This window comes from Mugil cephalus, chromosome 14, assembly GCF_022458985.1.
Source record: "Mugil cephalus isolate CIBA_MC_2020 chromosome 14, CIBA_Mcephalus_1.1, whole genome shotgun sequence".
NCBI lineage: Eukaryota > Metazoa > Chordata > Actinopteri > Mugiliformes > Mugilidae > Mugil > Mugil cephalus.
Window position 1 is genome coordinate 19231388 of NC_061783.1, and position 13156 is coordinate 19244543.

General features: G+C 42.8%; 1 protein-coding gene across 1 annotated transcript in view; it reads left to right on the forward strand.

Annotated features, from left to right (window-relative positions):
* Nucleotides 1-13156, forward strand: part of nfatc1 (nuclear factor of activated T cells 1) — a 50207-nt gene that overhangs the window by 32892 nt on the left and 4159 nt on the right. Inside the window, exon 10 of the mRNA XM_047605666.1 lies at nt 3254-3889. Within this exon, the coding sequence (XP_047461622.1) occupies nt 3254-3889 (636 nt within the window). The remainder of the gene's footprint in view (nt 1-3253; nt 3890-13156) is intronic.

Here is a 13156-nt window from a genome sequence, read left to right on the forward strand (position 1 = left end):
ACTTCCTCCAAACAGGCCCCAAAATAGGTGAGCATCTGCTATTTTAGTCGTGCGGTCGGTGTCACCAGCTCATCACAGTTCCTCTTGTGCAGTTGTTGACAAGGGAGGGTTCTGTGAGGCGTGACGCTTCCTCGTTTCACTGCTTCGGTTTGGCCATAAACACCGGGTTTGAAATATATTTGTTATATAAGAAGAAACCACAAAGGTGCAACAAAAAGAATGTGTCGTGTCCCACGCTGGTGTCGCTAATCGGTGGAAGAGCCAGAGAATCAGACAAGTATAAAGTACTAGTAGAGACCCAGACTATCAAGAAACAAGACTTGAGTAGAAGCTGAAGTGTCCTTTAGGCACCGCACTTCAGTAAAAGTACTAAAGTATTCATCATTTTTTGTATATAAGTATTGCACCTGGTTTATTTTAATATTTACTACTCAAGTACTGAAGAGTACAAGTATTGTGTTATGTAGTTATTAAACAAAGGGGTCAAAAGTTTGAATATCATTGTTTACATTATTTCAAATGTTAAGCCTGAAAGACCCTAGCTAACATTAAGTTAGCTAGCTAGCATTAAGCTAACGTTAGTTTATGCACTAATATCCACCAATAGTAACAATAAAAAACAATAAAAACCCTAGCTAACATTAAGTTAGCTAGCTAGCATTAAACTAACGTTAGTTTATGCAACAATATTCGCCAATAGTAACAATAAAAAAACAATAAAAACCCTAACATTAAGTTAGCTAGCTAGCATTAAGCTAATGTTAGTTTATGCACTAATATTTGCCAATAGTAACAAAAAACCCTAGCTAACATTAAGTTAGCTAGCTAGCATTAAGCTAACGTTAGTTTATGCACTAATATTCGCCAATAGTAACAATAAAAACCCTAGCTAACATTGAGTTAGCTAGCTATTATTAAGCTAACGTTAGTTTATGCACTAATATTCGGCAATAGTAACAAAAAACCCTAGCTAACATTAAGTTAGCTAGCTAGCTAGAATTAAGCTAACGTTAGTTTGTGCACTAATATTCACCAGTAGTAACAATAAAAACCCTAGCTAACGTTAAGTTAGCTAGCTAGCATTAAGCTAATGTTAGTTTATATACTAATATTCGCCAATAGTAACAATAAAAACCCCAGCTAACATTAAGTTAACATTAAGTTAGCTAGCTAACATTAAGTTAGCTAGCTAGCATTAAGCTAATGTTAGTTTATGCACTAATATTTGCCAAAAGTAACAATAAATTTGATATACAGTTATCTATATATGAGAATCTTGCTAGCTTAACGTTAACCAGCTAGCTATCACTATGGGTTTAGCCCATTCTAGCTTTAACTTAGAGCAGATGTATGTGTGCTTATTTGTTTTCTTCACATTTAGCTGAGAGTAAGGACTTCAACACTGTTTGATCCACTTGAGGCACCGCTCCTGTTGTGTTTTCGGCTTTGGAAAGACCACAACTCCCCCAGACAAACTCTTGGGATACCTAATTTCCGACAACACTGGTTGAACCATTTAGCTTGTTGGAGGTCAGCAGCTTGACGGACTTTGTTTACATAGTAACGGTTGCTAGGATGTATGATTGGATAATGACCGTTTGGGGGCAGGGTTTTGAGAAAGTATTAAACTCATCGAAAATATGTAATGAAGTAAAAAGTGAAGGTAGGAGAAAAAAATAATGCTCCAGTAGAGTGCAGATACAGCATTTTAGTACTTAAGTACAGTAGTGAAGTAATTCTGCTGCCAGTGCACGAAAGGAGAAACAGAGCAACAAAGCTCAAAGAACACACAGGAGACTCTTCTTGTTTTTCAGCTTTATCTCATCTGAACATTCAAATATTCAAATAATTTCGCAACAACGGGATCATCTGGATATAAATGATCCCAGCTAATAATAGCACTTCCTGTTTCTCCATTACAGTCACAGATACAGACCACTGCCATTTCTTGGTGTAAAGAGTTATTGCTCTATGCAGACCGTACAGTATGTATGCTATCTGACCACTGGCTGTAGTCTTCGTGGTGCGTTCAAGTGCAGTTTTTTTATCCAGACTCCAGGCATTCCTCAGCCTTCATTGCCAGTGATTCTTTGTGAATGAAGAGTGTGAAGAGTTATTTCCGTTTACAAAGACACGGAACATACATCGATCAGGCATAACATTATGACCATCTTTCTGATATTGCGAAGGTCTTGTAAGGTTAGGTCTAAGTTTGGGATCTAGTGAATTTGGAGGCCAGGTCAACACCTTGTGCTGTTCTTCATCATTTTGTGTTTGTTCCTAAACCACTTTTGTGCGTGTGTTTTGTTGTTTTTCCAGTCTAGGTGGGTGTTACATGTCTAAGTTACATCCAGATGAATGAATGCCAGGTCCAAAAGTTTCTCATCAGAACACTGTATTACCACCAGATGGTCAATGTTATTTACTTCTTCCAGTCATTGGTTTTAATGTTGTGGCTGACCGTTGTATGTACTGTCTGGCCGCTGGCTGTAGTCTTTGCGGTGCGTTCAAGAGCAACTTTTTGATCCAGACAGGAGAAGGAGAAGTTAGTCGATGTCATAATTTACTAGTTCGGGCTTGATGTTCTAATCTAAAACAGCTTCACCCTGAAGAAAATCAGGAAAGGATCCAGTGAAGTGATGCAGTGATGGAGCTCAGCGTCAGAGCCGCGCTGTCGTTTGCTTGCGTCTGGTTATATAAGACTGATGTCGTGTCACAAGCTGCTGCTGATTAATGGCCCACATTTGAAAACTCGGTGTCCAACATGTTTTTGCTCTGGAATCTGGATGAACGGCCAAGACCACAGCGACTGAGAACAAGTCCTGTCTCATTTCAGCTCCTCACTTACACGACCAACACAACCCTCAATAAAACAACTTTCAGTTAATGTTCTCAATGAGCAAGCGGTAATTTATATTGAATTACTGAAGCTCATCTTTCATATTTCACATTTAGACGATATTTGCTGGATCCAAAGAAAACAGGCCTTTTATTCTCGGAGCAGCCAGACTTTTCTCGTGTTGATGAGTCATCCCCCTTTTTTTCTTTTTTTTCTTTTTTTTTACTTTTGAATATGTTCAGTTGGGAGGGGGCGCTCGGTCCCGAACACAGAGACTCATTGATGAGAGTGTTTGTTTGGCAGTGGGTATCCTAGCCACAAACCCACTCACTCACTCATACTTTGCTGGACGGTTGGAATATGTGTTTACTCATTTAGCTTTTCCTTCTTCTGTTTTCCTTCCTTTCCTCTCAGTTCCAACCATAAAGACGGAGCCGCGGGACGACTTCGACGCCCCTCTGGTGTGCTCCCAGCACAGCCCCGCTGTGTCCCTGCACCCAAAGCCATACTACCACTCGCAGGCCATGACCTCGATGATGACCTCTGACCTCAGGTCATGTGTGGTGGGTGGGGCGTACTCTGTCACCCAGCAGAGACTCGTAGCGAAGCCCTCCTCGCTGACCTCCTCTTCCTCTCCAAGCACCAGCCCCAAACTGCACGACCTCTCCCCGCCGCCCTTCTCCAAGTGCCTCTCTGCCGGCCCAGGAGTCCAGCAGCCGGGGCCGCAGTCGCCGGTGCCCCACGTCTCCATCATCCAGGAGACTCCAGGGCGCTACCAGCCGGCCAACCTCTACCCGCCCAGCAGCGCCTCCTCCTCCCCGACCTCGCAGCCGTCCACCCCGACCGACGCTCCCTTCTCTCCGGGCCACTGCATGACGCCGGGCCAGCCGGTCAGCGGCAGCACCAGCCCCGGGGGGGCGTCCCAGGGGCAGCACCCAAAGGCGCCGGAGAGGGGGCGCCCCTCACTGCAGGAGGACGGGAGCCCCACGACGCTGGCCGTCAGCATCAAACAAGAACCACAGGAGCTGGACCAGATGTACCTCGATGATGGTGAGAAGAAAAGATTTTGTTGTTGTACGAATCACACAGTGTGTTTACATGCACAGCTTAATCGACTTTCTGAATGTGGTCCTTGTTCCGGTTTACATGCAAAGGAGAAAATCAAATAATTTATGGGAACATGTCCTCCTCCTACACACTAGGTGGCGATATGTGTCTTTTCAGTGGGTTACTGTGACCCGACCCCTTTTCCGACCCCCTTTCCGGTTGTTGTTGCATTTCAAACAACAACCAGATGGATAATAGTTCAGCTTTTTAATCTGGTACGTACGCGTACATATGTGCGCTACTTCTGGTGCAGATAAAATGGCGCTATCCCTCAGGTGGTTCTTCTACCGGCTCTGTTTACCTTCTTCTTCTGCGACCGACTTTCTTGGATGTTTTTGTTCCTAAGTCATACATCAGCACAGCTGTTGTGTAGCATGCGCACACGCGTTGTCTAGTTCAAGTCCAGTTAAGGCGTATACATGGTGGAGAAAATAGATTTCCAATCACATTATCTGGGTGTCTTAATCGGATAAGGAGAACTTTAATTTAGTTGGATTAAGGCAATAACTTGTTTTTTTCACGTGCATGTAAACCTGAATCTTCTAATACAGTGCACCAAAAAATATCACTAAGCAAAGCCTCTCAGAAATCACTAAACTCACTGATCTCTTTGCTTTATTGCCATGCACATTTAATGTAGCTTAGCTTAGCGTAAACACTGGAAACGGGGTGGGCAAACAACAAGCCTGGCTCTGTCTGGAACTCTGGTGCACGTGAGCATAAAAAATATCAAACGTGACATATTTAAACTTGTTGTTGTGTAATTTGCTTACATGTCTGTGGTGCTGTTTGTGCCAGTTGCAGGCCACTGTGGGAGGTGTTGATAGGTGTGGGAGTGATGATACAGTGCACCTGTGTTTATCGCCGCTGTTGCAATTCCTGCTTTGCTTTGCAAAGTTGTGAAAAGCGTTGTTGTCGAACTCGTGGTGATGTTGAACTCAGATGAGGCGAAGACCGCTCACAGAGAAAAAAATAAATGCATTTTCTCTTGTGGGCTTTTATTTATGTGAGAGCGAGCAAGAACTCCAGCAGCTCAGTGATCTCACTGCTCTGGACCTCACCACAGAGGTTCGGGTAGCTCGAGGCTCTGCGTTGCGGTGATTTGAAATAAACTGGATGTAAATGATGTTCCCCGAGGGCGCGTTAGGTCAGCAAATGAAGTCTAACCGGCGGCTATCAGCAGACAGAGCGGCCACGCTTTCATCCGTCACCAGGGCTCACTCTAAACCGTCTGGTGGAGCTTCCTGATGATGGTGAGTGAGACGCTGTAGCCGGTGCCGCAGACTGCAGATCGTTCCCAAGCCACTTCCTCCGAGCAGTCTGGGTAAATACATTAACACTTATTAATCCTGTCTGCGGCCATATTTGACCCGGAGCTAGAGATTCGATTCGTAATTATGTGCTAAAGAGCTCCTCTCGTCTCTCTAGGATAGAATCAGGTGTCGTCAATAAAATGATTTAAGTAGGTTACCGACGCTGTAATGGATATTCCTGTTCCACTTGTTTTCACTGGCTCAACGGATGAGGTTTTACTAAACATTCCTGACTTAATGTGGCTTCTCACTTCATTAAAACCTCCGCCAGGGTTTGATAGGACTTTGCGGCCTCGCTCAGGTGCGCCGTTACTGTAATTTCAAGTTGCTCTTAAAAACGACGAGACACTGTTACTGCACATGAAGTTGGAATAAAATCTGAAATGATTGTGACAACGTGGTGCAATAAAAAAGGAATAAGATTTTCTTTTTAAATTATTGAGATTAAGAACCTCTTTTTCAGCAGCGAATACAAAACACACTCACAAAATTGCAGACAAGTAAAAGAAAAATGATAAAAAAACAAGTGCATGCGGGAAACAGTGTTTACCTGACACTAGCTGTGATGCTAAGTAGTAATTAAAATGTGTCTGTGTGCTGCTTTCATTGTGAAAGGATGTATTCCCACAAGCCAGAAGCCTCGGTCTTTGCCATTTTTCTTTATTTAATATAGCCTAATTTAATTTAATTTCACAGTAGTTTAACCACTTATCCAGTTAACCAGCCACAGTCGACTTCATTTAGAAATGAAAGGGGCGCAGGTGGTTTCCATCTCCCCCGTTGAATGGGTTGAACGTATTTTTTATTTGAATTTTGGTGTCTTTTTACTCCTGTCTGCGCAGCCCTCTAATATTCATCAGGATCCCTCTCTGTTACACTTTTTTCTTTTTTGTGCACACCATCCCCTGAGAGGTTACAAACATGTCTGCTCATGGAAAGTCTGACCCGCGCCGCCTGGCCTTGAGCCGGAGCTGCAGTATTGTCTGTAGGGTGCACGCTTGAAAAACACAGCAGCCACCGCCGCCGCTGCTGCTGCTGCTGAGGCCGAGAGACGTGGAGGCCGGCGGCGCTGCCATAAAACTTGCTGACTGGAGAGGTCTGCACGCTTTCCCTTGGCTCAGGCCGAATCTGGAAGAGGTGGTGAAAGCCGTACGTTACGCTGTACAGTAGTGTGCTCAAGATGTTTGTCAGCGAAACATGCAAAGTCGAACCTGAGCCAAGGCGTCCTGAAATACATTTTCGTGCTGTGTTGTGGCCTTGTTGGTGTCAGAGCGCTACGATTGAAGACCAGAGGCTTTACATGATAAGAGGGAAAGAATCTGAATCTGTGAATCTGTTTGATTTGACGACTGTAGTGTCACACATGCTGTTGTTTTTTTATGGTTGGAAGGGATTTACGGCTTTTTCTTTTTATTAATAACGCGCTCGGAGGAGTGTATAATGCAGCTTTATTGCATATTCATTAACATCCACATCTGCTGCGTGTTACGTACCGACTGTTAAAAGCAACGAGGAGCCAGAAATGTAAAAAAAATCAAAAAAAACAAAAAAAACAGTGTGCTGTAGCATAAAATAATGACCTCATGTTTACTTTACTCCTTTATAGTGATGATCGATACCAACAATTTCCTTTCCAATCCGATACTGAGTAAAATTCAGGCTGATATCGGCGATACCGATCTGATACTGATACTTTGTGTAAATACACCCTAATGTGTCTGTTAAACCTAAAAAAAGTAGTGTATTTAAAATCATAGCTTCACAAAGAATACAAGACATCAGAGAAATGTATCTATTTACTATACAGCCGAGGTAATACAACAACAGAAAAACCAAACACACACAATCATACACAATAAATGCTGTTTCAAACAATAATTTATTAAAATAAATTATAGTTTAACTATAAAGAACTACTATAAAATGAAAACTTGCATCTTAATTGTGACCATGTGCTCTCCTCTTCTGTCCTCCTCATCATAAAATGCCTCGTATTCTGTGTTGTGGTTTGTTGTGTTGCTGCAACTCAATAGTTAAATCACTTTCCACTGTGTTCCTACATTACCCCGAATGACTGAGGTGTCGAAATCACCGATATTTTTATTTGACAATCGATTTTAGAGCTTAAAGATCTGGTATCGGAAGTATCGACGTGTCAGCATCGACCCGCACATCAGTACCGGCCTATTTACCCTGAAAGACGAATTTAAGTTCGTATCACCACATCTGAACGAATAGCTACAGATTCTTGCATCCATTAACTGAGGCTGAGCTGGATTAGCATCGAAGTGTTTGACAAATTGAAGTTTACGATGGCGTAAAATGAAAAAGTTAAGCCATTCTTATGTTGTCACATTTCATCCAGATGTCACAACCGCCCCCCCCCCCCCCCGCCCGCTCGTCCCTGAGGCGTTTCAGCCGCGTCCAGTAACCGTCGAGTTATTTGGGTCTGAACCGAAGCTGACCGACAGACGTGGATTCCCGCAAGCGTGGCGAGCGATGACTTCATAGTTAACAATTTTCTGTGTTCCAAGTGCTGACAACAGAAGTCGTACATTTCACAGAGGTCACGTCTATTACGGGACTCTTGTGCTGGTTTCTGTTACTTTTCTTTTCTCTGATTCTATTTTCTTAAGTTTCCACTGTGTCATTGTTCAGACATTTACTTTTCTTTAAAAAAAAATAATACCTATTTTTTTTTTTTAATGTTTTTTTTTTTTTTTTTGAAATAGTTGTCAGAATCTGTGGTGAACTCCAGAACCGCTCTGTGGGACTGACTTGCTGTAACCCAGTAGGAGCCTCGTGACGCGGGCCAAGAACATCTCATGGCTTGTGGCCTGGGTTTTTGACGTGGCAGTAAACTGTGGTGTTTTCTGCCCTGCTCGCTCATTGTCTCGCATGCTGGTCTCGCGGCGGTCTTGTTCGCCCGTTGCATTTCTCACCCGCCCCGCTCGGGTTCCTCTGCGGCATTGTGTTGTTGCAGGGCCCCGGATCACGGCGACGCGTTTCGGGTCCTTAATGAGGCAAACAGTGCTGTCCTGCTAATTGTTTGGGAGTTCCTCGTTTGTTGGGGGTTTCCTGGCTGGAGGTCTCGGCTGTATCAGTCGGCTCCAGCTGCGTGGGACAGGAAGCTAGTTCCTGGATTACTTAATATCGCGCCCCACCTTCTCTGCTCTTGAGTAACTGCAGCACTGGACACAAATGAGCTCAATAAAAGCTGCGGGGTCTCGTGTTAATGTGAATTATTTGTCTCTAAAGTCCAGTAACGATGCACTTTATCAACTCTAGAGCTTGGGAGCATCATTAAGAAAAGAAAAATACAAGTCCTCAAAATAAAAGTGTAATTAAATAAATATTTGATACTAGGGAGGCGTCCATTGACGTGTACACGGTTTCCAAGAAAGTGTCCTAGATGTAAGATGACCAAAATAAAAACCTATAAAAACCTTTTTTTTTTTGCCAGATCTTGCAAAAAAAATTCTTGGGATTTCGCAAAAGTTTTTCCTCTTTGTGTCTCTTACGTGGCTCTGTATGTTTTTATACTTTCAAAAACGCGATTAGTATAGTTTTAAATACACTCTGCCACAACATTATGACCACTAACAGGAGAAGGGAATAACATTTAAACCATCTTGTGACAAACGTTTGGACCTGGTATTAACTCATGTGGATGTTACTTAGACATGTAGCACCCACCTAGACCAGACCAGACCAGATACCCCCCACCCCCATAGCAATGACACTCCTCGATGGCAGCAGCACATAAAAACACTTTAGGAACAACTAAAGAAAAAAAAACACAAAGAACAGCACAAGGTGTTGACCTGACCTCCAAATTCACTGGATCCCAAACTGATGATCCACAGAGGCCCCTCCCCTCAACCCACAGGACCCAAAGACCCCCCCACTAACTACACCCTGTTACCAGAGGACACCCTCAGAAGATCCATGTCCATACTCTGATGAGTCACAAATGCTCTGGAGGCACAGGGGAGACCTACATAATATTAGGAAGGTGGTCATAATGTTGTGGCTGATCGGTGTATGTTCTATGAGGGATCATCCTGACTGGTCATAATGTTATGGCTGATATCTAATAAATATAATGTAATGATATATATAATAATTTAGAACAGCTATTGGGCAGATTTTACTGAGAGAGATTTTTTTTTTCTCCAGCGACTCTTTATTAATATTCTTTTCTTCTCATCTTTATTGTCGAGTATGTGTCGCGCACGCAACTAATTTCGTTCTTGCAAAGTGGAACCACAAAGGCATTAAATTAAATACTTATATTAACGTCCCCCTCTCGCCGTGTTTGTGGGCTCTGGCTCGTTTCTCTGTTGCTCAACGGCCTCTCTTGAGCAAATCAATGTGACCCACATGACACAGATGTCACACTGGTGCCGGCCCTATTTTTAGGACTTTGTTGTAAACGCACTTAGAGATCAATAGATTGACTTTTTTTTTTTTTTTTTTTCAATTAGATGCTCCACATCAAATGTGACGGCTCAGTGAAAAGTGGGCCATGGCAACGGACGCATAAACAGTAATTGGCGCTGAGGCCTCAGAGGGAATAAAGATGAAGTTCCCTCTCGCTCGGTCTCCTTTTACTTTTCATCAGAATAAACTGAACCCTCCTTACATTTTTTTTATTTTATTTTTTTTTTTAAAGTGAGAGCTTTTCCAGGACATGTTGGCCACAGAGATGCGGAAGAAAAAAAATAAAAATGTTAACGGCATAAATTTATGCGTGATTTGATCGCTGCTGGACAGTCGACGACACGATGTCTTGATGTCCTGAATTTACTGCCGGCGTCCTGGCTGGAGGTGCGGCGTTGAGAGGTCGGTGTAATCACATCCCCTGGAGGTCTGAACTCATATGAACTTGTATCCCCCTACCTCCAGATGCACGGGAGGTCACAGCCAGATCAAATAGAGGAGAGGAGGTCAGTCGGTTCAGTCGGTGCCGGGAAGAACACACATGGCAGACTGAGGGAGGGTGGAGATGAGGTTTGAATGTTTATTTCTTCAGGTTCAAATATGTCTTCTGGTAATACTGGTCTCACATTTACATGGCTGGTGCTGCCTGCATGGCGTCCTGATGTCAGGATGCATCCTGCCTCGCCGTGCAAAACAGATCATCCTGATCCCGCTTTTACCGTGAGGGAAATAAACACGATGAACCTGGAGAGTTCTGGTGTCGTTCAGGAAACACATGGTGCTGCTGAAAGATAAGGAAAGGTTTTGAGTTTTTAGCACGTTGCCTGCTCATGTCCGGGCCGTGGCACGTCTAAAACAAAGATAAACAAAGCCGACACTGGCAGGCTGGATACTCTAGGTCATAGGTCTTCAACAGGGGGTCCGTGACCCCTAGGGGGTCCGTCCAGCAAAATCTTTGGTTCATTAGACATTTTTTTTAACATATTTTTTTAAACTTTCCCTCACAATTTTCCTTATTTCTTTAAAGACACATTAACATGCATCCAAAATATTTTAGTAAAATGGAGGCAGAAGACGTCACTAGGCTGAGTTTACACATGTAATGGGTCCCTGTTTAATCTCTCCATCAGTTCGGGGTCCCCTGCAACAAGTGCAACAACTTTAGGTTATATGTATCACCTAGCAATAAAGAATAGGGCTACGTAGGTTATGTGTTGTCCGAGTCTCGGGTATTTCCTCTTTCCTGTCGTGAATTGATACACTGGAGTCACATCTTCTTTCCCTTGTCTTTGTTTATCCCGCTAAAGGTTTTTGCCTTAAGGGACAACAGATGGAAATCAGCCTTGGCTCCAGTCTGACATATTTATGTTGTTTATAATGTTCATTAATAAAAAAAAAAAAAAGAAAGAAAGAAAAGAAAAATCAAAGAAACCTTGGTCCAGATACACAAGCCTGCTTGGAAGGAATTAACTCTTCCGACCAGCAGGTGGCAGTAGTCAGTATTCGTCATTCAAAAGGGGAAACAGGAAGAGCTACTATTAGTTGATGGTCTCTTCTGAATCATGCTGGTCCACAGTTTATTCAGTCTAGATCAAACTGTTTTTAAATTTTTATTTAATTCCTTTATTTATTACCTATATTTAAACAAATAAAAAAACACATTGAGGTCAAGACTTCAAGGCCAAGAAATAATAACACAAAAATAAGAAAGAAATGCAAACTGTTTAGCAGATAAAATGTACAAGTGATGACTTTAGTAACAATTTAAAAAAACAGGCTGAATGGATTCCCATTCTTTAGTCTTTAAAAATAGAGTGAAAGACCTCAAATAAGAGAAATTCAGACATTTTCTTCTGTTCAGACTGAAACGTAGTCCAAGCAGAAGGGGCAGAGAAACTAAAAGCTTTTATTTTTTCCCCAATTCATTCCGAACGTGAGGATCAGCTATAGGTACAAAATTTAATAGCTTTTAATTCTCTGAGGCAAAGAACGTAAATATCCAGGAACCAAACCAAGAAGAGCCTTGTGCATCAGAGTCATCCAGTGCATGAATCGTCTTACGTTCAAAGAAGGAAAGTCAGCGTCAGCGTAGTGAAGTGTTCCAGTCAAACACTGCAGACAGCTGGTTCATGCACTCATGTACACAGGGTCTAATCTGCAATTGTTCAATAAAAGTAACTGCTGTTCCACATTTGTCCATTGTTTTAGTGCGAGTCCACAGCAACAAGCAGCAACGTGCCAAAATCACACTTGATCTCCGCTTGTTCGTAAAATGTTTTGTAAAACGAGAGTTCATTCACTAAAAATAGTAAAAATATTTCCATAGCATACTTCTTTGCCCTAAAACAGAAGAGTACAATTTAAATTTGTGGTTATTTATAGGTTCATATGCAGAACAGAAACGTGTTTGGGGCCCCTGTTCTTTTATCACCGTGTTGTTGTGGAATTAATTTGTGTATTTGACGGTTCAGATGAAACGAAGACGGAAACTGAGCGTCATTTGAACTTTGTCAGTCTTCATTTCTGTTCCTCTTCTCGCGCTCCGGTTGAACAGCCAGGCAGAGCAATGGTCCCTCGCAGAACATGCACCGATCAAGCATAACATTATGACCGCCTTCCTAATGTTGTGTAAGTCTCAGGTCAACACCTTGTGCTGTTTCTCATTCCCAAAGCGTTTGTGTCATTGCTACAGGGGGGGTCTAGGTCTAGGTCTGGTCTAGGTGGGTGCTACATGTCTAAGTAACATCCACTTTAATGAATGCCTGGTCAAAAAGTTTCCCAACAGAACATTCAATTATCACAAAATGGTGAATGTTATTCACTTTTCCTGTCAGTCGGTCATAATGTTGTGGCTGATCGGTTTATATTCATATAATATAAGGTCAGAGATGCATAAGTATTGAAACCCTGGGCTCCTGTAATTGCATTGGGAGGGGTGGGGGGTGGGGGTCGGCTGTCTTTTCTTTCTCGCATCCTCAAGAGGAAGCGATTTACAGCACCTCGGTATAAATACGCTTCTGCCTCGACGAGTTTCCTCCGCGCTGCCAAGTCCTCTACAAAGACACGCTGCTGTGAATCTCATAGCCTCATAGTCGCATAATAGTTTCAATGTGTCCATGTGTTTCTGTGACACACTCGTGATAAAGCTGCTGGACCGTAGACATCAGCCGTCTCAAGAGGCTTCTCTGTTCCTTTATTAATAGCAGTCCGTCAGCGAAGCAAACGCTCCGTGACTGTAAACAGCTCCAGTCGCAGGCTTCCTCCTTTTATTCACCTTAAGGTGGCGACGGCACGCTTGGTTGTTGTTGTTTTTTTTTTTTCACCGTGGCAGCTGCTTGTTTTGCGTCTGCAGATATTTTTGTGTGTCTGAATTCTCTGGAGGCGCGTCACCTTTCTGACAGGAAGTGAAATGGTATTTTCTGTTTTCTGGTAGGAAGTTACCGGGGTCTGTGAT